Raw genomic sequence first — 25,371 nt, 5'->3', positions numbered from 1 at the left:
GTTGGTTAACTAATCGATCACTTGAATTGTCTTCTTTGTAAAAAAGAGGTAAACTACTGACATCTACTTCTATTTCGAGATCCTTATTTTTGAAATAATTTAATTTTTGAAGACTTTTTACTGAATTTTCTTTACTTTTGTTTAAGCATATTGCTATATTTTTGTTTGAATATGGCTTAATTAACATCTCTTGAGGAACTGTATTAATTCTGAAAGAAATTTTTGAATTATTATTTTTTTGTAGATTAAAAATTATCAAAATTTACTCGTAAATGATGATAAAAATCATAATAGGAACTAATGAGATGATACCATAAGCAAGAAATACAGATCGAAATATTTTATTTCTCATTTTTTACGTATTTATTAAACCAAAATATGTTCTATTTATTAGAAATTTTAACTATGAATGAGAAAAAATACTAAAAAAATTAATATAAATTTGTATTGTTTGCACAAATGTATTTAAAAAATACATGTAAAATTAACACATAGAGAAAAATGTTGACATTTTGACAAAAATCATATGGCAAAATCTGAATGAAAAATATAAATAAAAAAATAAAAATTTTAATTTAATTAAAAAAATTAATTTAAAGTAAATTTAATGCAAAAAAAAGTTTATTATATGTAATTTTTGTCTTATTTTTATTTTTTATTTATTATATTATTTATTCTATTTTTATTTTATTTCATTTTCAGAAAGTCCAAAATGAAGGAACTCAGGATGTAAACGGAACTAAAGTCAAATTGATCACAAATATGAAAAGGATACGCCATACCAAATTCTGAAAACAAATCTAATGGAAGAAAAACTTATAGTATACTTTATTTGGAAATACGCTAACCTTATTCATCGAATGGATTTTTTTGACTCAAAGAAGCATAATTTGCTAAACTTATAAAAGAGCACTGTTCTGCTCACTGTCATGTCCTACCTATCATATAAAATTGAAACTCCTCATAAGCACACACCCCTAAAACAATGGCAAACGAAAATATAGTATAAGGAAGGAGAAAGGCAAAACACGAACGAAATACTTTTTTGAATGAAGAACTTTTTACTTTTTCAATTCTTGTTCCTTCATAACTTTTTTAACACTGATAAAAAAAATCTTAATTCTAACTTTATGCTATCCCATATAATCAAGAAAAGGAACAAGAGGTTCACAAACTCCTTTACCTGCCCACCATTCATGGAAACTCGTGTTACTTAAACTATATTTACTTGGATCCTTTTCGGGAATATGTAACATGGCACATACTCGACACCAATATTGAGTATCAATAAATTCTCCTGTTCCTTTCCATTTGAAGTAGGAATTGTACAGGACATCGTCCTTATCGAGAAGATTCAAATAAGCTGCGAGGTTTTCGACTGAACTAAAGTCATCGACGTGAATATAAGACTTTTCTGGCAGGATTTTTCGATAATCTTCCGGAAAACCTCCCATTACAATTGGCAGAACGTTGTTTTGCAAAGCATTGAGAAAAACTTTTTCCGTAAGATAATCACGACAATTTGAGTTTTCGAAAGCCAAGTAAAATTTGTAATCGGTTTGAAGCATTTTTAAACATTCTTCTGCATTGTAGCGAGGACATTTTAAATTTGGATCTCCACAAAGTCCGTAAATATCGGTTTGGATAAACTGTGAGAGGTTTTTCGCAAATTCTAAGCGTTTATTGGTAGCTACACAATTAGAAACGAACCACGCAACTTTTTTCGTCTTGCCTTCGGCGTAATTTCTATTTTGCGCCATTTGTGTGATCTTTTTGTCGTAATACTCCCATTGACCATAGGGGGCGACAATGTCGCTGTCACGTCGATAAGTTGAAGTCCAATCGAAATTTCCTTTGAACGGAAAATGATAAGGACTTTCTAAGGCGTAAACCATGAGAAGTTGTTCGGGATGAGTTTTGTTTGGAGTTCCTCCGGAAGTGAAAATTACCAAATCAGCTTCAGAATGATCATTAATAACAGAACAAGTAGAAACACTGCAATTTTCAAAATTTCTTTCTCCGAGCTCTGTTCCATAAATTGCTCTTATTCCATCGAGAAGAAATATTTTTTTATAATCTTCAATTGTCACATTTCTAATGTAATTGTCGTAATCTGGGGGTTTGTAAAGTAGTTGATTAACTAATCGATCACTTGAATTGTCTTCTTTGTAAAAAAGAGGTAAACTACTGACATCTACTTCTATTTCGAGATCCTTATTTTTGAAATAATTTAATTTTTGAACACTTTTCACTGAACTTTTGTTTAAGAATTGCGGTTTTTCTGTGCTTTTGTTGACATGGTTTGGTTTCTTCAACATTTCTTGAGGAACGACATTAGTTCTGAAAGAAAAATTGAATTAATAAAATTTAAAATATTAAAAAAAAATAATTATTTACTCGTAAATAATTACAAAAATCATAATGGTAACTAAGGTAATATATCCGTAAGCAAGAAATGCTGATCGAGATAATTTATTTCTCATTTTTATCCAAAATATGTTCTATTTCTTAAAATCTTCAACTTAAAATGAGAATAATACTAAAAAAATTTTATATAAATTTGTGATGTTTGCACAAATGTATTTAAAAAAATACATGCAAAATTAACACAGATGGAGAAAAAATGTTGACATTGTGATAAAAATCCTAATTTTGTCTGATAAGAGAAGAAATAAAAATAGAAGATAAAAATTATAGAAAAATAAATAAATAATAAAAATAAAATAATTAAATAATAAAATTAATTTTATTAAAACTTTAATTTTTTCTGAAAAAAAAAAACTTGAAAAAAATTTTAAAATGCTTAAAAAATATTTTTTTAATAAAAAAAAATCATCAACAAAAAAATAATTTAATTTTTAAATAATTTTAGAGGAATTTTTAGAAAAATTTTAATCTTAATAAAATAAATAATTAACGAAATTTCTTCCATCAAATGAATCAAAATGTCGCATTTTCTCGTGATTTATTGTTCGCAATAATTTATTAAGACTCTTCATTAGCTTGTCAAAATTATGAGCGACAAACATTTTTTTTCTAAAAAACAAAAAATAAAAAAATTAACAACTGTGAAAAATCCCACTTCAAAAAATTAATGACAACCATTAACTTTTGTAACGATTATTACCCAAAAAAAAAATGCATCCACAAAGCATTCAAAATCATTTACATCACCTTGAAGTCTTCAATCATCCAACGACGACGCCAAAAAATGCGTAGAAACGCGTCGCACGCATGAACAACTCGAACTCGAACAATTGTAAAAACTTACATGGGCGGCATTCACACAAAAAAATACCTTTAACATCTGAAAAAAATGAAAACAAAAACAAAACAGCGTAAAAATTTTTCCATGTAGTAAGCGTTGAAATCGAAAGGCACTCACGAATATACGACGACGACGACAACTCGTTCTGTGTGTTAGTGCAATGACTTCATCGTGCAACAGCGTCAAAATTTTATTTTCTGTCAAGCGTCTGACAAAAAAGTTGTTTATTACTCAACGGAACGCGATATCGACAACATCGTCGTCGTAGAATCTCAGTGAAATTAATAAAATTAAATAATAAAAAAAAGTATTTATAGAACATGGGTTTACTCGGAATTTTTCCAAGATTTCCAAACTGTTGCTTCTGCATTGAGCTCAGGTAATTTTTTTATATCAAAAATTGAATTAATTAAAATAAAATAATTTTTTAAATATTTTTCTATAATTTCATTGTAAATAATTAAAAAAGTTTTATTGAATTATTTTTTTTTAATTAAATTAATTTATTTTATTTTAAGTAATTTCTAATTAAATAAAAATTAAATTTGATAAAAAATCAAAATATTATTTTTTTAATAAATATTTTTTTACTTAAAAGAAAAATTTTAAAATAAATAAATTTTTATATTTTAAATTAAATAAAATAAAAAATTTTTTATTATTTAAATAAAATTATTTTAAATAAATTTTATTAAATCAATATTTTCTTCATTTTTATTTAAAATTAAAAAAAATATTTTTAAAAAAATTTTTTTTTTATTTAATAAGAAATTATTCATTATAAAATAAAAAAAAAAAAAATTAATAGAAAAATAAGAATTTTTTGTTTTAAAATATTTTATTAAATTTATTTTAAATAATTTTCAATGAAAAAAAATTTATTTTTTTAAATTTTATTTTTTTTTTTAATTTTAATTTAATTTTAATTAATTAATTTTTTTTTAAAATAATTTATTAAAAATAATTTTTATTAATTTTTTTCAGAATTGGATGCGTCGTCATCGCAGTACTCGGATTATTGTAAGTATTAAAGTGTAAAAAAAAATTTATCATTATTAAAAAAAACAAATAAAAAATTAAGCGCAAATAGTTAAATGTGAAATAAGTGACCTTCAATAACTGAAGCTAAAAAATATTAAACAAACATTTAATATCAGGTTTCTCGCAAAAAATAAAAAATTCAAAAGTGGGACAGTGTCATAAAATTAGCTTCATGATGTCATGAGTTAGAAGCTGTTCAGCGCAAAAAATTAATTGCGCTTCGTTAATTTGCATTCCGCGCATTTGCTTTTAATGATTCATTAAAATTTTAAAAAATCTTATCTCAAAAAAAATTTTTCTTAATTTTCATAAAGAAACTTCGGCGCCCAATTATGGGAGAACATTCGTGCCATCGATACGTACGGAACGCGCAATGAACTCGTGACAAATGCCATCATTTTCGCCATCGGCGTCTTGATCAACTTGCTCTTGTTGTTCGGAGCGATGCAACGTCGCGCCAACTGGATCGCCATCTACTTGTACGCCAAAATTGTCTTCATCGTGCTCGTTTGCTTGGGCACCATCAACAACTTCTACCACAAAAACAACCAAAATGGCACCACGCAAGCCATCACGCTCATCCTGGAAATCTATTTCTGGTTATGCGTCAACAGCTACTACCAAGAATTGGGCGGATCATAAATTTTCGTTCCGCAGCTAACAAGTGTTCAAAGCATTTATCACACACAAAAAACTAAAATAAGTATTTTTTCACACACATTTCGCAAAAAAAAAAATTTTTTTTCTATTAAATAAATTAATTAGACACACACACACCTCAAAAAGGGGCCCAGACACAATCAATAAAAAAAAGAAAAACATTTTTATTTTTTTATTTCGGCGATAGAACATTAACAAATACTCAAAAGACGGACGATGATGTCATAAAAACAAAAATCTACCCAAAAAATAAAATAGAACCGACTACTTTTGCGACCATGACAAACACAAAAACTCACGCAAAACATTCGAAACAGAAAAAAATAAAAAAAAAGTTGAAAGTTGATGTTCTTTGAGCCGCAATAAAAAGGTCAGAATGAGGAATTTCCAAGAGATATTTTTTTTTATTTAATTACAGAAACAGATATTATCGCGAATTTCTTACTAAGTTTAATTTTTTTTATACTTTTGTTTGAAAAATTAAAAGAAGAAGCAGTAGAGAAAGGAAATATAAATAAATAAAAACCTACATGAATTAATTTGTAAACAAAACAAAAATAACATGCGTTTTATTTTCTTGGTGAAGCGGAAAGTTTCTGGATAAAAGGCAAGTACGGGAAGGGAAAGGCATGGCAGTGACAATGTTAATTTAATGCTCTGATTAATGGCGTCATATTTAATTAAAGAGTCAAGGGAATAAGAGTGTAAATGACCGGCAGGTGATTTTAACGATTTTTTTTGGGTTACGTAATTTTTGAGTTCAAAAATTTTTTTTTTGGGTTGAGTTCAAAGTTGAATATTTTTGTATATTTTTTTTCAATTCATTTTTATAAATAAATAAATTTTATTTTTATTTTATTTATAAAAATTATTTAAATTTTTTATAAATTTTATTTAATTTTTTATTAAATTTTTTTTAAATAATTTTTTTTAAATTAATTAAATTTTTTAATTAAATTTTTAATTAAAAAAAAATATTTTATGAAGATTTTTGTAAAATTTTTGATTTTTTTAAATTTTAAGAATTTTTTAAGCTCGAATTTTGTCAATTAAGGCAATTAAGTTCAATAAAGATGATAAATAAATTAATATTTTTTTGAGACATTTCTTTTAAGATTTTTTTTATTAAGTACTTAAAATTTTTTAATTTTTGATGAAATTTACAGAAACGAAATTTTTATAGCTTTCATGTTATAAATTTAATAAAAAACCTCAATAAAATTAAATTTTGCTTCAATTTAATAAAATATTTTAAAATTTATTTTTTTAGTATTTAAAAAAATTTTTGTTTATTTTTTTATTAATTTTTTAAAATAATAATTAATTTTTTATTTAATTTAAATAATAAAACTAATTTGAATAATTATTAGTTTAAAAAAATAAATGAAAAATTAAATAAAAATAAAAAATAAATAAATAATAAAAGAGTAAAATAAAAAAAATATTTCAAAATATATAAATATTTAAAATTTAAATAAATTTAGGTATTATTAAAAAAAAATAAATTTTATTAAAAATTAAATATTATTAAAAATTCTTATTTTTATTTAATTTTTTTATTCAAAATTATGTTTTGTTAATATAATGTTTATGATGGATCAAAAAAAAAATTTTTTTTGTTTTACCTCTTATAAAATTTTAAAAATTTGAGCGAAACGACAAGAAATTCAAAAGAATTTAAAATTTTCTGCATTTTTGTTTAAGATGAAAAATTGTAAGTAAGCTAAATCTCGAAAATCCATTCTTTGAAGTTAGATAAAAACCTTAAAGCCTTTTGTTAAGTTACGTCATTAAGCTTTTGTACAGATAAGATACGATATTTCGTGAAAAGATCGCTCGTATGGATACCGATAATTTCTAAAAAAGTAATAAAACGCCTCGTTTTCTCTCTAAAACTATTCAGAAGCTTCAGTTTTTTTATAGAAGTTGATTTTTATGCTGAAAAAAAAAATTATTAAGTCATGAAATTTCATACTTACCTTAATTTATTTGTTCAAACAAAACTATTCAAATAACTTTTTTACCCTTTTTCAAATTCTTCCATTTTTAATTCTTTTATTCCATCATTTTTTTATTCAAAGACTTTTTTGGTAAAAAATCATCAGAGTCGTGCCTCTTCTCAATTTCATTGAAAATATCACAAACTTCAAGCAATGAACTGATAACCTTGCCTTGGCTACGAGCGACATTCCGCAACAAACACTTAGATAATACAGATTTTGCATAAACAATGAGATACCGCAGATCCGATGACATCAGAGCCGAGTCAGTTTGAGTCGTTCGTGAAGTAATCGACAAAAATTGTGTGTGAGATAATGTGTGTTCTATTCGCGAGGCAAACAATAACGGAGGTTGATTAATACTTTAATCATCATCAGAATGACCAAATAAACAATCTTCAATGACTCAAAATTATAGTTTATAAGCTGATACGGGAGATCGATTGTTAGTCATAGTTTAGAAAAATTTTGTTTTTTTTATAGAAATTTATAGAAACTTGTGAAAATTTACATTATAATGTTTATTTTAATTGCTTTGACTTCCGTTCTGTGGTTTGTCTTGTTTACTACCGAAAATTCTTTTGGAGCTATTTTTAAAATGTTACTTTTATTGTAGACAAATGTTTTCAATCTGCAGTATTTATAATGCAGTTTGATTTACAAGTTGTTAGATTTTTTTCGTTTCATATGAAAATTTATATCAAAATTTCTTGAAAAATAAATTATTGTTAAATATTTTTTTTTCTATCAATTTTATCAAATTTAAGATTTTTTTTAAATAATTTTTTAAACAAAATAAAAATTATTTTTATATTTATATTTTTTTATTTAAAAATTTTTTAATTAAAATAAAAAATAAAATTAATTTAAAAAAATAAAATAAAAAAATAAATAATTTAAATTATTAATTTTTAATGAATTTAAGAAACTTAATTTATTAATTTTAATTTAATGAATTTTATTAATTTAATTTTTTAATTAATTCTATTTAAATTTTATTATATTAAGTTAATTAAAATATTTAATTTATTAATTTTTATTAATTTAATTTTTTCTATTATTTCTATTTAATTTTTTTTAATAAATAAAATCAACTTAAATCTTTAATTTTAATATATCATTATAAAAAGAGTTTTGAAAATAAAGAAATTTTTTTTTTAATTAAATTTAAATTAATTTTTATTTTATAAACAAAAAATCTTCACTTTTTAAAAAGACCTGAAATTTGAAAAAATTTTTTTAAATTTAATTTTTATTTGTCAGTTTTTTTTTGAACTCAATTAAAATAATATGTGCAAAATTAAAATTTATTTTTTTAATGTTAAATTGTTATTGTATAAAAAATAATTTTATAATTAAAAAAAAATAAATCCAATAAAGTTACAAAAAATAATAAAAAAAAATTTCTCAAAACATAATTTAAAAAAAAAATAATTAAAAATTAATTAATTTATTATTTTTTTTTATTTTTAATATAATTTAATTAAGTTAATAAACTATTAAAAAAATTAAGTATTTGAATTAAATAAAATTTTCAAATTAAAAAAAAAATAAATTTTATTTAATTTAATTAAATTTAATTTATTTTTTTTTATTTTTAACTTTAGCTAAATAATTATAGAAGAATAAAAAAAAATAAAAAATTAATATTTTTTTTACTTCTGTTTGTTTTGACACATAATACTCCGATATCTCCATTTATTTACCTTCTTCATGTTAACATTGTTTACTATAATACTACCGCTGTAACACGAAACTAAAAATATGCGATCGACAAATAAGACTTGCCAAGTGTTAGTACGCATCAAACGTTACTTGAATTTGTAAAACTTCTCCAATTGAAATAATAATTCAATTTTAACATCTTGAATACTAATTTTTCTATTTTTTAAATTTCTTCTTTGATTTCACTTTCTTTCCTTATTTAAAAAATTTATTTTAAATTAAATTAAAAAAATTAAACAAAACAATTAATTTCCATTAAAATATGGAACCGCTGTAAAAATTTTTTGACAAAAAAAATCATAACTTCAAGGTTACTTCTTAAGCATTTTGCCAAACATATCTCCAGTTATACAACAATAATGACGCAATTCCCCGAAAACCCTCAAAAAATATTTTTCTTCAAGAACTGGTTTTTAATTCCCACATAATTTTGTATTCTTTTCAGAAAAAAATCTTCCATACAAAAAAATGTTCCCTTTTTCTTAAAAAATAATATTTTTTTATCATAAAAATATACGATTACACAATCGATTCGCTTGACCGCTTTTTGGACATTGCTTTAGAACCGGCTCGGAAATAAATAAAAAATAAATAAAATGAACAGATTCATTTTGAAATAAATAAAAAAACGAAGAAGAAGAATAAGAAATCACAACAACACACGGTTTTATAATCAAAATAAAAATTCACCGGTTTTTTTTAAATAAATAATTTTTTTTTGTACATGTGTGAAAGTAATACCTATGCATGTGTGGTTGAACGTCGTTCATTCCATTTACTTCGAGACATAGTCAGTCAGACCCATACTACAACAACTTGAATGCATTACTACGCGCCACGCAGTGTCTTGGTTTATTTTTAAGTTAATCGTGGTCCGGTTGAGTTTAGAAATTGACAAGTTGTGTGTTTATTTTATCGTTCATTGTTTAGACTAAAAAACTTTAAAAATGACGTTCTTTGAGAAATTTCCACAATTTCAATTTTGCTGCTTCATTTTTGACTTGCGACTTGGATCTATCGCGATCGGTGTTTGGTTGGTAATTAACAATTTGGGAGCTTTATTGACAAATCTCGGAGCTGGACGTGAGTTAAAAAAAATTTTTTTTTTGAAAAAAATGATGTCATCTTTTGAATTTTTTGTGTAGATGGATCATTCTTCGCTTATGTCTTCTTCATTGTTGGCATCATTTTGGGCATTTATCTTACGTTAGGAGCTTACAGGGTAAGAAAAAGTGATAAAGTGCGAGAAAAAAAGAAGAAAGTAGTGACAATTTATATGCAAAAGAGTACAAAAAGTGGAACAAACGTTCTTTTGTGATGTGTGCGAAACATGCGTTAAACGATAAATATTAAAAAAAAAATTTTGTGTAAAAAATTCCAACACAATGTGTGTCTAAAATTAACTTTTGAACCGCTTTTTGTACATCATGATTCTTTCGTTTTTTTTAACGACTTGTTTCTCTTCCTTGTTTTCATTTGTAAAAAAAAATCAGGAAAAACAAAAATGGGTTGAATACTATTTGTGGGGAAAATTCATTTTCCTCATTATCGAATTAATTGGCATCATTGGATTGTTCTTCCAAACACCCGCCAATGCCATCTGGCTCTTCCTCACATGGATGTTGGATGTCTATTTCTGGCTTTGCGTGAACTCCTACTACCTCCAAATGTCGGGCGTTATTCCAGCAACGACGAGAACAACAACTGTCGTTACAAGAACCGTCACAACTGCTTAAAAATCATTGACCATCTTTACGTGTACAAAAAAAAAAATAATTTGAGTCTTTTAATTAAAGAAAATTTATTATTTAACAAAAAAAAATATTAAAAAGTGATTTTATTGAAAATTAACATCTGGTATGAAAAATTTGAGAGAAATTTCAATCAAAAAACAAATTTAGACAAATATGAGATGAAAATGATGTCATCGATGAATTAATTTTTGATATTTTATTGAGAAGACGAAGATAACGTTCATCTCTAATAAAAATGTAGTAAGTTTATATAGAGTTCATGGTAAGTAACGTCATCATAAAACACGCAAAGAAAAATTATTACTAATTTGTTTAGAATTTTCAAGAATTTTTCAAATCGATTTCAATTTGCTCGTTTTGGCATTTAAGGCTCTTGATTTTCTCAAAAAACTTTAAATGAAAGTCTTTTGTCTTTTTAAAAGAAAAATGAAATTAAAAGAAATTTTAAAGATTATTTACTCCAAGGGAGCACTTTTTATGTCGTGAGACATAGATTTCGTCTTAAAAGTAAAAATTTTACAAAAGTTTTCAATTTCGTTCATATTTTTTAAAATTTAACAATTCTTAAATAAAAAATTTTCGAGAGCCTCGATTTAAACTTCGCTTTCATTTTTAAACAAAAGAAGAAAAGTAAGTCAAACTTGTAAAAATTCTCATTGAGTTTGTATCCAAGTCTTGAGAGTTTCTTGTGCCGTTGAATTTGATTTGCAATTGATGCCACAAAGAATACTATAGTATCATCTTTTCTTGGAGAATATATTGAATCGTTTCAATTGTATAACCAACGATTTTTAGAAAAATGTGTCTTATAGCCCACTTTTCCTCATTTCATTTAAAATCCTACATTCAAAAAAAATTTGAAGAAATTACGCCGAAAAAAACAGGCACAGGAGAGGAGAGTAATAATAGCAAACATAATTACATCACAATTATCGGTGCTGTAACTTTTAAGTCATGGTTTGATCGATAACCTCGTCTTATTTCTCGGCTTATTGTGTTCTTTCTCCTGTAATTGTTAGCGTAGATTTTCTCTCTTTCATCTCTTTAATTTTTGGTACTTGTTGATCATAAGACATCATTTTCAAATCATATCATATCTGAAATTAAAAAAATATATTATAATTATTTATAAAATAAAAATAATAAATAAATAATAAAATATTGAACAAAAAATTTTTTTTATTTTTAGAAATAAATTTATAATCTAATTTTACTTTAAATATTTTTTAACTTCAAAAAATTTTTAAAAATATTTTAAATTAAAAAAAATATCAAAAATTCAAGTAAACAAATTTCTTTGCGTGTAAAAAAATCTTTTGAAGTTAATAAATTTTTTAAAATAATATTTTTATAATTATGTGACGGAATAATAAAAAAGTGTCAAAAGAAAAATATAATTTCTTCTGAACTCAGCAATAAAGACTTTTTTCAAATTTATGACAATCTTAGACAAGTTTTGAAGCAACATCTGCATTTAAAATAAAAACATAAACACAAACGAGTTATAGAAGAATTTTTCAAAATGTCTGAAATAGACAAAACATGCATATATTAACAATAAATTTTAGATATAAAAAAAGAAAAAAAAGTTATTTGAATAATTTTTTAATAGAAATGAACTTTTGATCTTTTTCATTCATTCCAAAAAAAAATTTTTTAAATGATATGAGAGAAAATTAAATTAATAGAAATTATCTAAATAATCAAATTATTTAATAATTAAATTTTGTTCAATTGAATTCAATTTCGTTTATGTCTCTCTTAACAACAGATTTTTGTTTAGAACAGATGCAGATAAATTACGTGCTCGATTATGTCATGCGAAGTCTGTAAGTCAAGGTTGGTTGTGTTTGTATCGCGATGCTGCGTTGCTTTGAAGTTATTTAATTTTTGCCGTACAGCAAGTGCTGCAGTTTTGTTTGTAAATAAATATCGATGACTATTTATAGTTCGTTGAGTTCACTCTCCCCCCTTTTTGTCATTAAAAAATAAGTTTTTTTCCGAACAAATTGGAACCATATGTTTTGCTGTGTATGTATTTTGATTCTAAATTAACCAATTTTTATTGTTAGTAATGTATGTTTATTTATTTTGTCTCGTTCGCTGATCAACCACGACGATGACATGCGGTTTTGTGTGGGAGAGCGAAGGCGGACTGATCACTCAAATTTATTGATTTTAATCAATTCATGAGGAAATAGATGTCGTGGCGTCAGAAATGTCAAGAACTGAAAAAAGAAGGAATTAAAAATAATACTTTTAAAATAATTTTTTTTAAATTTTTTTAATTTTTAAATTATTTAATTTAATTTCAATTTTAAAAGTAAATTTTTTAATTAATTTAATTATTTTTAATAATATTTATTATTTGTAATTAAAAAAATTTTACTCAAAATATAAGAATTAGTTTTTTATTATTTTTTTTCAACGATGTTTGATATTTGAATGAAAAATAATCAAAAAATGAGGAGTACTGAAATGTAAAACTGTCCTACTCTGCATTCAAAATGCGTTTCTAACGTTTGAAATAAAAGTCCGTTAAATAAATTAATTTAGATTTGGAGCTTAAAACTGTCTTAAAATAGAAAAATCAAAAAAATAATTATAAAAAGTAATTAATTAATTTAAAAATTAATTTTAAATTATTAATAAAAAATAAATAAAAAAATTTAAAATTTGAAAAAAAAGAAAATAATTCGAAAATTATTAATAAAATAAATAAATTAATAAAAATAATTTTTATTATTAAAAAAATAATTAAATTTATTTTAAAAAATTAATTAAACTTAATACTGAAAATATTTAATAAATAAAAAATAATTTAAAATGAATAAAATTTATAAAAATATTTTAATTAATTAAATAATGAATTTAATTTATATTATTATATTAAATTTCAATATTATTTTCATTATTAATTAATTTTAAAATTAAAAAAAAAATATATCATCATATATCATAAAATACCTTAAAATCTTTAAAAATTAACATTGAAGAGATTTTTACCTTTAACCATTAGCGTAGGTGTCAAAAGGTAAAAATTTCATACTAAAATAATTTTTACATAGTAGACTTGTCCTTCTAAGAAAATAAAATGCTAAAGTTTAATACCCTTCGGATTTCTAATTCTTGAGTATTTTTATCCTATTTATTCAACCATAAAACATATTTTATAAGCATAAAATATTTTTTCAATCATAATTTGTATAAAACAGATTTTTTCTCATAATTCCTTCTATTATTTTAATAAAAAAATTAAATTAAAAGCAATTGACACAAATATTAACAATAACAAAAAATTACAATTCATTATTTTTTTTTAAACAAATTATTAAACCAAAATGACACCAAAACAAAAGTTTAATTAAAATTTATGAAAATTAATTAAAATTCATGATTTTTTTCCCATTATAATCCGTAACGATAATAACATGACCACAATATTAAACACATTTCCATATTATCTGCACTCGACATCACATCCAAGCTTAGATCGGAAATTAAACCGCTAAATAGGGCATTATCCCTCTTCTAGTCCTTTACCTCACATCATCTACATTCGTGGCTTGACGCACACATGTCAATCAATCCGCACAACAATTAACTCTTTTTCATGTAAAAAATGACCATTTAATTATGTATTCATCATTATTTTAATCTGCACCCCACGTCGATGCTCGGTAAACAGTAATTTCCGTTAATCAACACTTTTTTAATAATTTGAATTTTAATGACAAATTTAATATTAATAACAACTCGAAATGTTTTTCAAAAACATTTTCCTCGAAATATAATTTAATTTTTGTTACTCAACCGTTTCGCGTAATATAATTGTGTTCATCCATTCGGTTATTGTTCAAAGTTAATTGATGCGGATTTCGCGTTTATCTTTTCGGTTATTGTTTAGTTGGAAATTGGAAAGTCAGGCGAATTTAATTAAATGGCATGACAAATGTTGGAAAAATTATTTGTGGTTGAATTTTTCCTAAAAAGATTAAATAAAAAATTAAATAAAAATAAAAAGATAATTTAAAAAATTTTTTAATAAAAAAAAAATAAAATTAAAACAAATTATTAAAATTAATTTTTAATTATTATTTTTTTTATTTTTAAAAATATTAAAATTATTAAAAAATAATTATTAAAATTATTCAATTATTTTAAAATTATTTTATTATTTTTTTATTTATTTATTATTTTTTAAATTATTTAAAATTAATTTTAAAATTAATAAATAAATAAAAAAAATAAAAAAAATAATTTTAATTAAATTAATTTTTAATTATTATTTTAATTTAAATCATTTTAAAATTAAAACATTTTTTTAATCATAAAAAAATTATAAATAAAAAAATTAAGCAAATAAGTAATAAATAAAAAATTAATTAATTAAAAAACTAATTGAAAATTAAATTTTAAAAATAATAAAAAAAAAATTTAAATTAAAAATTTTTCTTAAAATAATTAAAAATAAAATTTTGCAGATTAATAAACTTATTTTTAAATTTTATTTTCAATTATAATTTAAAAAAATAAGATTTTAAGATAAGTTTTATTTTTAATAAATTTTAAGAAAAATTTAAAAATTTTTAATTTAAATAAAAAATTATTTATTATTTTTTTAAATTTAATTTTATTAATTAATTAATTAATATTTATTTGATAATTTTTTTTTATTTATTTTTTTTCTGATGAACAAAATTATTTTATTTTTAAATGATTTTAAAATAATTAAAATATTAATAAAAAATTAATTTAATTAAATTTTTTTTAATTCTCAATTTTTTTAAAAATATTTTTCATTTTTTAGACAAAAAGTAGTTAATTAAAAACTTTTTCGAAAAAAAATTTTTTTTTTGTAAATTGACGAAACCTTATGCTAAATTTTTAAGCAACTCCTGCATAAAACCAAAAAAAAAAAAATAATAATAATAATGAAAAAGGCAAATACAAAAAAAAGAAATCTTAATTTACCATGAAATCCTCCTCAAACGACAGCAACAAGAAGTACTCAACATAAAACATAACTTTCGTATTTTCCGCTATATTCAAATTTTCCATAAATACATTTTTTTATTAAATTTTTCCATTTCCTAATGAAATGACGACAAATTTTGGGCCAAGTAACCGCTCGATTTATAATGAAAAATGACACAAAAATATCCTCTTCACTCGAAAAATGTTAAAAAGCTTGGTTTGGATTATTAGAAAAGTTTTTTTTTGTCAAAATCAATCTAACACGAAAAATGTACAAAATTATTCTCATGAAAATATTTTATTTTTTTATCCTTCTGAGAATAAAACGAGGAATTTTCGCTGAACAACTTTTATGCATATTTTGCCATTTTTACAGGAAAAATGCACTTTATTTTTATTGCATTTACACGAAAAATTTTTCATTGAAATGCAAATTTTCGTATTTCGGGCGCGCATTATTTTTTTTTTCGAGAGTTTATTTTTTGGTTCAGGTAACAAAAGTGTCTTGTATGTAAATAAAGGTTAAAATAAAATTATAATAAAAAAAAAATAATGAACTCCGTTACTAAGCTTGAAAAATAAAAAAAGGAACACGAGCGAGAACACTTTTGGTTATTTATCCGCTTCAAGCGATTTTTTGAAGCGAATAAATAATGAGATAAGGTAAAAAGGTGACATACTCACTTTTCGAGTGAATTTCGTAAAAGATGACAAAAAATCATCAACCTGTTGTTCCATAAAGCTCTTTTTTCATTTTTTGGGGTAAATTTCAATCTCGTGAAAGTCGATTAAGTAATTTTTAATTGCGACTCGTTTTTCTCCCAAAAAAATTTTTTTTTAAATAAGCGCTTGTAATCCATTTATGCAAATGAGAGACGAACACGAAAGGAAAAAAAAGCAATTTGAAATGTAATCACAAACCGCTAAATTAACACCGTACTAAAAAAAAAAAAAGAACGTCGTGCGTGTATTTCTGCGCCGTTTAATTTAAATCTCGTTATAGACATCTAAATTTTTCGGGTTGGAAACGGATTTGCATATTGCCGAGTTGAGATGAGATGAGACAAAATGAAGGATAATGACAACAAGCACTCTAATTTCAGCATGAGACGACATTGATTGACATCGTTCTAAATTCGGCGTGTCTAAATTATTGTCATTACTGATACTTTTCTAATTATCCCATCGAATGAATTCACGAGCGGTGCAGAAAAACAGAAAAAAACACAGGAAATTTATCTGATAAAACCTTATTTTGGGAAAATAGTTTGGCACAATAATAATTAGTTAAAATGTTCATGCGGAAGTTTTATCATTAGAAACTTTGTCATTCGATTGGAAATTTCGTTGGATTTTTGCACTGATTTTATGCAACACATTTGCTTATCTATGGGACCATTAGCAGGTGTAAATTTTTTTTCGTAAGAGGATTTACTTTTTTTTATTCGTCTGTCTGGATGATTTACATGAGGGATTTTCGTGGCGTTTTGGACAGTCAAGTATCAATATCCATCAATTTTTTGTTCAGTGTTGAGATTTTTTTTTTAACAATTGAATTTTTGAAACGTTTTTATTTATTGAATATTTTTTTAATGCAATTTAAAAAAAAAATTAAAAAGAAGAATTTTAATAAATAAAGCGCCATCTATTGGGGAATTTTTATTAAATTGATTTAAAAAGTGCCATCTAGCGACAATTTTTGATTTGTTGAAATTCTTAAATTAAAAAAATAAACATCTAATGTTAAATTTATAAAAAAAAAAAATATTCAAAAGAAACATTCTGAGGAGATTTATAAAGATTTAACTTTTTTGTAAAGTGCCCTCTACAGGTGAATTTATAAAAATTGTTAAAACCAAAAATTAAAATAAAAAAAAATTAATAAGGAGAATTTCGTATTTTTTTTAGAATCAAAAAAAAGAATTAGAAATTTTTTAATAAAACTGATGATTCCAAAAAAAAAATTTTTTTAACGCGACATCTATTGGGAAAAAATTAATTATATAGATCTAAAAAGTGCCATTAAAAGTGCTCAAATTTTACATTTGTTGAAATTTTAAAACTAAAAACAGAAAGAAACAAAAATGAAAAATTAATAAAAATTTTTTGACTCAAATTCTGATGAGTTAAAAAATAATTACTTTTTAAAGCGACATCTCTTGGTAATTTTTTTTATTTTATTTTTAATTATTTTAATATTTTATTTTTTAAAAAAAACATTAAAAACTTTTGATGTCATTTTCTTTTGAAAATTGAAAAATTAATTTGATATAAAATCTTTAAAAGAAAATTTAAATTATTTATTTTTCTAAAGCGACATCTATTGGTGAGAATTTAAATATATTGATTTGAGAAGTGCCATCTAGCCTCAAGTTTATCATTTGTTGAAACTCGAAAACTAAAAAAATAGAATAAAAAAAAATATGAAAAATTAATTGAAAATTTTTGAATTTGAAATTTTTACTTTAAACAGCGACATCTCTTGATAGTTTTTTTAAAATTTAATTATTTTCATTTTTTTATTTAAAAAATTTCTTAAAAAAAATTTAAGTAATTTTATTTTGAAAATTGAATATAAATTTTATATAAAACCTTAAAAAAAATTAATTAATTTTTTTTTATTTATATAAAGCGACATCTATTGTTGAATTTTAATTTAATGAAGTTATTTCCCATAAATTTTAAATCGATAAATCGACATCTAATAGTTTTGTCTCAAATTTTAATTAAATTTTAACTTTTTGAACTAAAACTCAAATTTATAAAAAAATATCAAATAATTCATAAAGCGCCATCTGTTGATGAGAATCTAAACCACAAATCAACAAAAAAAGCAAAAAATAAAAATTTTTATCTCACAAATTCTTCAACTCTTTAATTATTTTAATTAATATCCACTCTCTTTGACTGTAACCCGTAATCCACAAACCGCAAACAAAACTCATAATTCATAAAGCAACTTTTAATATTAAAAATGTTCTTCTCTTTGAAGCAATTGACCGTAAACAACAAACCAAAACATAAACAATGTAATTTAATTTCATTCAGCATAAGTAGTTAAGGATGCTGACTATTCAATATAAATAACGAACGAAAAAAAATGCAGTATGGAGAAACGAAATCCTGACTTGTAAGTGCACATAATACCACAATAAATATATATTTCTGTCTGCCCCTTTTTTGTTCTGTGTTTTGCTGCCGATGGTCTGTTTTCCTCCTCTTCCTCGCCAAACTTGTTATTCTCTGTTTTGTATTTCTCGTATTTGCACAAAGTAAGTCGTCTCCTTGGATATTATGCTGAATGGAAATTTTATTACATAAAATGCACTTGTGACTTGCCTCTTCTCTACTTTGTTGTAATGTTATGCAAAATACAGAAAAAAACTCTTGTTTGTTGTTTGTTTGTTTGTTCCCGAGCTGCGGAGAGAGAGAAAATCTCTGTGTCTCTAAATAAGCACTTGAGGGATTGTTATTGTAAACTTTTTGCTGATACCATTACTCGGGGACTTACGAACTGACCGAAAAGTTTAATAGAAAACTTTTTTCGTGTTAAAAAGTACCATGCGTCTCCATTGAATTCTGAAAAACCTGAATTTTTGTTCGTCGAATGGGAAAACTATCAAAATGTATTTAATTTTAGTTTTATTTTACGGTTTCCAAATATTTTTTGGGGATTATATTTCTCTTCTCGCATTTTCCATATTCCATACGAGAAAAAGAGAAACGTTGTTTGAATCTAATTTGCATACACTCGAAAAATATCCAACATAACTGCAAACTGTCAATTTCACTTTTTAAAGGTAGCATTAAACTGCATTTAAATGTTTTTGCTTCAGAGAAGAGTTTTGTCAGAAATGTGTGACTCGGAATAAATTTGTGTGGGTAAATATTTGGAAATAATAGACATTTTGCGGACTACGATAGGAAGTAATAAAATTGCAGTGATTTTGTGAAATTATATTTAGAGGTTTGAATTTTTTTCCAAGAGAGTAAAAATTTTTTTTCGATTTTTTAAAAAATATTTTTTTCAAGAGTCCGAGAAGAAAAGAATTAATAGTTAAACTCTTAAATTCTTTTTCTATTGTTTAAAATATTTCCGGCTTTTGTCTGAAGTAATGCGAAAGAAATGAACGTTACTTCAACTGGAAAAAATGAAAAAAAAAAATTTTACTGAAATAACTTGAGCGCATTTTTAAAAAAATATTTTTTTTTATTTTAAAATTTTTATTTTTTTGCATTTTAAAAAATTTTGCAAAAAATTTTAATTTTTTAATTTAATTGAGTTAATTAATTTATATAAATTTTTTAGTTTTTAATTTATTTTAATTTTGTTTTATTTTATAATTTATTTTTTTTTATTTTTAACTTAATTTTATTTTTTTCTATTTTATAAACTAATTTTTTTTTATCAATTTTATTTTTTTTAATTTTATAAATTAATTATTTTTTTATTTAATTTTAATTTTTTTTAATTTTAATTTAATTTATTTTTAACTTAATTTTTTTTATTTTTGTTTTATAAAATATTTTTTTTTAATTTTATAATTTAATTTATTTTTTATTTTTTAAATTAATTTTATTTTTTTTTATTTTATAATTTTTAATTTTATAAATTAATTATTTTTTTATTTAATTTGAATTATTTTTTTATTTTTTAATTTAATTAATTTTTTATTTAATTTGAATTATTTTTTTATTTTTTAATTTAATTTATTTTTTAAATTAATTTTAATTTTTTTTTATTTTATAATTTTTATTTTTTAGCAAAACAAACAAAAAAAATTAAAATAAAAAATCTCTTTGAAAAAAAAATACTTTTTACTTTTTTTGTGCGGATTGACACATCATTTTTTTCAAACTTTGCATTTTATAGAATTTTTTTCGTATTACTTCACAAAAAATAGAAAAAAAGTGAATTCCGGTACTAAAATGATTTCTTATTGCAAAAATCTTTAACAATTTTCTTTCATTTCATTTTTCTCATATTTTTTGCAGTTTCATTCTGCATAATAAATGACCATTTCTTATTACTTTAATTCTTCTATTTTTTGCAGCTTTCTGACTGAAACAAAGAAGAAAATCTCTCGAATATTTGCATATGAATGAAAAATGAGCTAAACTCGAATATTGGATAAATTTAAAGAAAAAACTTTTATTTTTTGTTCCAATTCTTCATGCATTGCTAATAAACTAAAACTATTCCCTCAGCCAGCAGCCAAGAAATTGATAAGTTTGTTTTCTTTCGTGTTTATTAAAGAAAATATTTCTGAAAATAACTCCGGAACAACAAAAAAATCTAGTTTGCCAAAGTTTGACAAATAACTTTTTTTTTGTCTTCTTCCTCTTTTCTTTCTCTCTTCATTATTTGACGATGTGTTGAATTCACTAAATGCAACTCTTTGCTATGAATGGATTAGTACAATCAGTCACTTTTGTACGCGAGTGACAAAGTGTTGAATTATTTAAGAAAAGTTCGTTCGGGGAATTTATAAGTTTTTAAGTCGTCTAAAAAGTTTTTTTTCACACGTCTTATGAGATGACGACGAACGGAGAAGTTTGAGGGGATTTAGGAAAATGATGAACTTCAATCCTCAATTAATCCGCAACAAATCCAATCTCATTAAAATTGTAAATATTGATAATAAAGCCACTGTTGCGGAGATGTCAAGGCAGTAAAACAAACAAACAAAGTGAAGCGCATAATTTGTGACAATAGTAATTACTTTGATTGACCTGCTAGATAAATAATCGAGTGACAAACAAATTAACGGGGAAGTTGAGTTAAGGTAAATAAATCCGAATAGAGGCGTAGAAGTCATTAATTTATGATAATGGAAACATCTTGAATTAAAAAGTACTTTAAAAGTAAGAAAAATGGATAAAAAGTAACCACGTGACCTATTATTACTGAATTTAACCTTATCTCGTTGTTCCAAAATCTCAAAATAAAACGAAAGTACAAAATTTTAAAGGTTATTTAATACGCTGTTGGATAAGACTCAAAATGAATTTGAAAAAATTCGAGAAATAAGTTTTGAAAAAATCGTTAACCACGTGGTTTGAAATTTGTTTTTAAAATTTTAAAAGGAATTTTTTTTTTGAAAATTAAAAAATTATAATAAATTTTATTTATTTTTAAATGGTAAAATATTTTAAATTTTTATTAATTTAAGATAATTTTTAATAATTTTTTTTAAATTAATTCTTTTAAAATTAGTCTTTATAAAAATTATTTTAAATTAAAAAAAAATATTAAAATTAAAATTAAAATATTTTAAAATATTAAATTAAAAAAAAATAAATTTTAAAATTTTATTGAAAGATTTTTAATAAAATTCAATTAAAAAAATAATATTTTGAATATATTTAAGAATAATTAATTGAATTTATTTAATTTTTTTTATTTAAAAAATTTTTTATAAAAAAAATAATAAAATTAATTTTATTGAAAAGTTTATAATTTTTATTTAAAAAAATAATTCTTTATTTAAAATATTTTCAATTAATATAAAATTAAAATAAAATAAATAAATAAATAAAAATAAAAATAAAAAATAAATTAAATTAAAAAATAAATAAATAAATAAATGAAATAAATAAAAATAATAAAAAAATAAGAAAAATCGTTCAAAATTTAAAAAAAAATTTAACATAATGTAAGCTTCAAAACTAAAAAAATTAATATTTTTTTATTTCTATTGAAAAACCTTAAAAAATGTTTGACAATGATTTATTAAGTTCTCCTCTATAATTTGGCAAAGAGTTTCCTTTTACTATTTTTTTTTATTTTCCAAAAAAGTAGGTCAGAGAAAATGATGATTAATTCCGTTGATTGCAATCATCCTTCCTTTCACCTGATTCTCTTTGTGTGGCGTGCAGCGAAAATGTCATAATGCAAAACATCCAACAAGAAGATGAATAATAACATAATTTATCATAATTTACCTCGCCACAGTCATTGCCACTGAAGCAGGTACCCTTCGTGATGCAAAAAAAATAATAATCGCAAAAAAATGAGAAAAAGAGGAGAGAGAAAATACATGCAAATAAATATCTATTACATTTTTCCATGTCCAAGCCTTCCATTTGCGGTTTCTATTGAATTGCATGCCGTCCCGTGTTGGCAAAGCTGACGAACGAAAAAAATTTTTTTTTGCTACTCAGTACTTTTGGCTGTTATTGTTGTTATCCTCCTATTTTTCATCTTCTCTCTCACACACACACACAAAATTCCCTGTTATTTTAAATTTAAATTTATTACAGCAGATAATTTAATTTTATGCTGTGTTTGTTAACAAGTGTGTGAATGCATTGCCCCATGCTGTGTGAAGATCCTCTCTATGGTATTTTTATTTGTGCTTTTTTTCTTTTCAATTTTTTAGTGTCTCTCGTGCTGCGCGACTCTTGAATGTCCGAACAGAATTTTTTTTACGATTTCCAACGAAAAAACGAGAAAAAGGGAGATAAAAAGAAAAATGCATCGTAAAAATAGCTGTCTCATGCGGGTTTTCATACCTGTCTACCTCTGTGATAACTTAAGCTTTGGTTACGATTTTTTTTATTATTTCTTTACATATTTTTTTTTGTTGTCTCGTCGATTTGTAGAAGGAATAAAATTCAATTTTTTTTGATAAATTGCTAAGTTACCAATAAAAAAAAAGTTTATTGAACAAAATCCGAGACAATCAATCTTTTGAGGCAACCCGAAAAAAAAGGAGAAGCACTTTTTTATTATTTTTTTTATTCTTAAACAAAATATGAAGAAAGTACTCGTTAAAAGAATTTCATAAGCGAATTTTATAATGACCCAATGCACATTTTTAAAACAATCCCAAGACAAATTCTATTTTTCTTGCTCCAATTAATATTCAGAATTAGTCAAGCAAGAGCAAATTTTAATTTTATTTCTATTTAAATTGAAAAATTTCTACCCAGTGCACATTTTAAATTCATCCCAATGCACATTTTTATTTTCATTACAAAATTTTTGATTGCTCTTGACATTCAGAATTAGTCAAATAGAACAAATTTTGTATTAATTTCTATTTAAATTGACAAATTTTTACCCAAAGCACATTTTGAGTTTATCCCATTCGACATTTATTTTTTGGCCCAATGCACATATTAAAATTTTTGCCTTTTAAGTTTTAGATTTGATCCCAATGCATTTTAAAATATTTTACATTAATTAATATTTTGAAAAATTTAGACCCAAATTACATTCTAAAGTTTTTATCCCAGCTTACAAAATTTTTTTTGCCCAATGCACATTTTGGAATTTTATCTTTCCAATTTTTTGATATAATATGAATAAAAATTTAAATTTTGCATCTTAATTTATATTTTACAAATTTTAGCCCCAGTATACATTTTAAATTTTTATCCCAGCTCATATTAATTTTTTGGCCCAATGCACATTTTAAAATTGCAGCATTTAAAAATTTGCATATAATCCCAATGCAAATTTAAAATTTTTACCCAAAATTCACATTTTACAAATTTTTGCCCCAATTTACATTTTAAAATTTCATCCCAGTTAACATTTAAATGTTTTATCCCAATGGACATTTTAAAAATTTTATTTCCGATTTTTTTCGTTCGAAATGTGATAAAAATGTAAAAATAAAATAATAACAGTCAACATGTTGCCATGAAGCGAATTACATTTTTATCTCAATTCCTTTCGAGCATAGAAAAAAAATGACACTCGTTCCATATGGCGACAAGCTATAAAAATATCGGACTAATACCTTCCATGATATCTGCATAGAAAGTGTAATAATCATAAAAAGTAATATCAATTTCAGTTCGATCGAACAAAACGGACAAAAATAATATAATAATAAAGTCACAGACACACAGAAAAAAAAGGTTGTCACAAAAATATTATTTCTTTTTTTTCTGAATAATATTTCATGAAATTGCTACCAAATTGTTCATTTTTCGTGTGTTATGAATGCTTTATTGCACACATTTCGCCAGATAACTTCTGTGTGCAGAAAACGAGACATATGCCGAGATTTTATTGGAATTGTCGACGACAAAGTGCGTGTTCATTTTGACATAAATTCCGATCCATAAAGGCGCGTTAGTGGGATTTTTGTGCGAAATGAGGACATTTGGCACAGATAAAGGGGTGAAAATATGGAGAAATGATTGTTATGAAAAATTTATGATGATAAAAAAAAGTAACGTTGCAACAATGACGTGTGATGGACAGTAAAATAAATATTGTTGAGCTGACATTTAAATGTCGCGTGATCTGTCTGTTATTTATCAATTTGACAAATTTTTTTCATGTTTAATTTTTGTGTTCATGTTTTTATGAAGGAAATGGCGAATTATTATAAAATTAATTTTACAAAATATTTTTTTTTTAAATTTACAAATAGTATTTAATTATTTTTTATAAAAAAAAGTTAAAACATGAATTTTTACAAGATTTTTTAATATTTAATTTTTTCTATAATAAATTTTTGAAAATAAAATTATTTTTAAAAATTTTGATGAAATTAAAAGAAATAAAAATTAATAAAAAAATTATTTAAAAAAAAAAATAAAATATTTTTTTAAAAAAAAAAAAAAAATTTAAAATAATTTTTTTTAACTTGAATAAAAAAAATATTTTTTTTAATTTAAAAAAATAAATGATTTAAATTGAATAAATAATTAAATAAAAGGATTTTTATTTTTTACCTTTTAAAAAAAATACAAAAAATTTAAATTTTTGTTTAATTAAAATTGAAAAAAAAATAATAATATTTTTAATTTTTTACCTTTTAAAAAAATTTTAAAAAATTTTTTTAAAAATTTTTTTTTTAAACAAATGAAAAAGATAAATTGAATAATTGATTAAAATTAAAAAAAATTATAAAAATTTTTCAGAAACGAAAAATTTAAGCACTTATATTTTTTTTGACTTTTTAAAATAATAAAAAATTTAATT

At 22.9% G+C, this 25,371-nt stretch overlaps 2 protein-coding genes across 2 annotated transcripts; both read left to right on the top strand.

Annotated features, from left to right (window-relative positions):
• The first annotated feature begins 3,486 nt into the window (after positions 1–3,486).
• On the top strand, positions 3,487–5,505 carry LOC134834471 (uncharacterized). Its single transcript, XM_063849167.1, has 3 exons — positions 3,487–3,647; positions 4,253–4,288; positions 4,624–5,505. Exons 1-3 carry the CDS (start codon positions 3,589–3,591, stop codon positions 4,949–4,951), a joined length of 423 nt encoding a protein of 140 aa, XP_063705237.1. The 5' UTR covers positions 3,487–3,588; the 3' UTR covers positions 4,952–5,505.
• A 4,064-nt stretch (positions 5,506–9,569) lies between these two features.
• LOC134835029 (uncharacterized) lies at positions 9,570–10,497 on the top strand. Its single transcript, XM_063849880.1, has 3 exons — positions 9,570–9,777; positions 9,840–9,916; positions 10,188–10,497. Exons 1-3 carry the CDS (start codon positions 9,642–9,644, stop codon positions 10,428–10,430), a joined length of 456 nt encoding a protein of 151 aa, XP_063705950.1. The 5' UTR covers positions 9,570–9,641; the 3' UTR covers positions 10,431–10,497.
• Positions 10,498–25,371: the final 14,874 nt, after the last annotated feature.

The sequence above is a fragment of the Culicoides brevitarsis genome, chromosome 3, assembly GCF_036172545.1.
Source record: "Culicoides brevitarsis isolate CSIRO-B50_1 chromosome 3, AGI_CSIRO_Cbre_v1, whole genome shotgun sequence".
In the NCBI taxonomy this organism is placed as follows: domain Eukaryota; kingdom Metazoa; phylum Arthropoda; class Insecta; order Diptera; family Ceratopogonidae; genus Culicoides; species Culicoides brevitarsis.
Note: the sequence above shows the minus strand (reverse complement) of the source record. Positions and strands in the feature narration are given on the sequence as shown.

Excerpts from the sequence above, each read along its gene's own strand:
- LOC134835029 (XM_063849880.1), top strand. The coding sequence starts at position 9,642 with ATGACGTTCTTTGAGAAATTTCCACAATTTCAATTTTGCTGCTTCATT. Across the intron at positions 9,778-9,839 it reads GACAAATCTCGGAGCTGGAC|ATGGATCATTCTTCGCTTAT; the intron begins GTGAGTTAAAAA and ends TTTTTTGTGTAG. Across the intron at positions 9,917-10,187 it reads TTACGTTAGGAGCTTACAGG|GAAAAACAAAAATGGGTTGA; the intron begins GTAAGAAAAAGT and ends AAAAAAAATCAG.
- LOC134834471 (XM_063849167.1), top strand. The coding sequence starts at position 3,589 with ATGGGTTTACTCGGAATTTTTCCAAGATTTCCAAACTGTTGCTTCTGC. Across the intron at positions 3,648-4,252 it reads TGCTTCTGCATTGAGCTCAG|AATTGGATGCGTCGTCATCG; the intron begins GTAATTTTTTTA and ends AATTTTTTTCAG. Across the intron at positions 4,289-4,623 it reads ATCGCAGTACTCGGATTATT|AAACTTCGGCGCCCAATTAT; the intron begins GTAAGTATTAAA and ends ATTTTCATAAAG.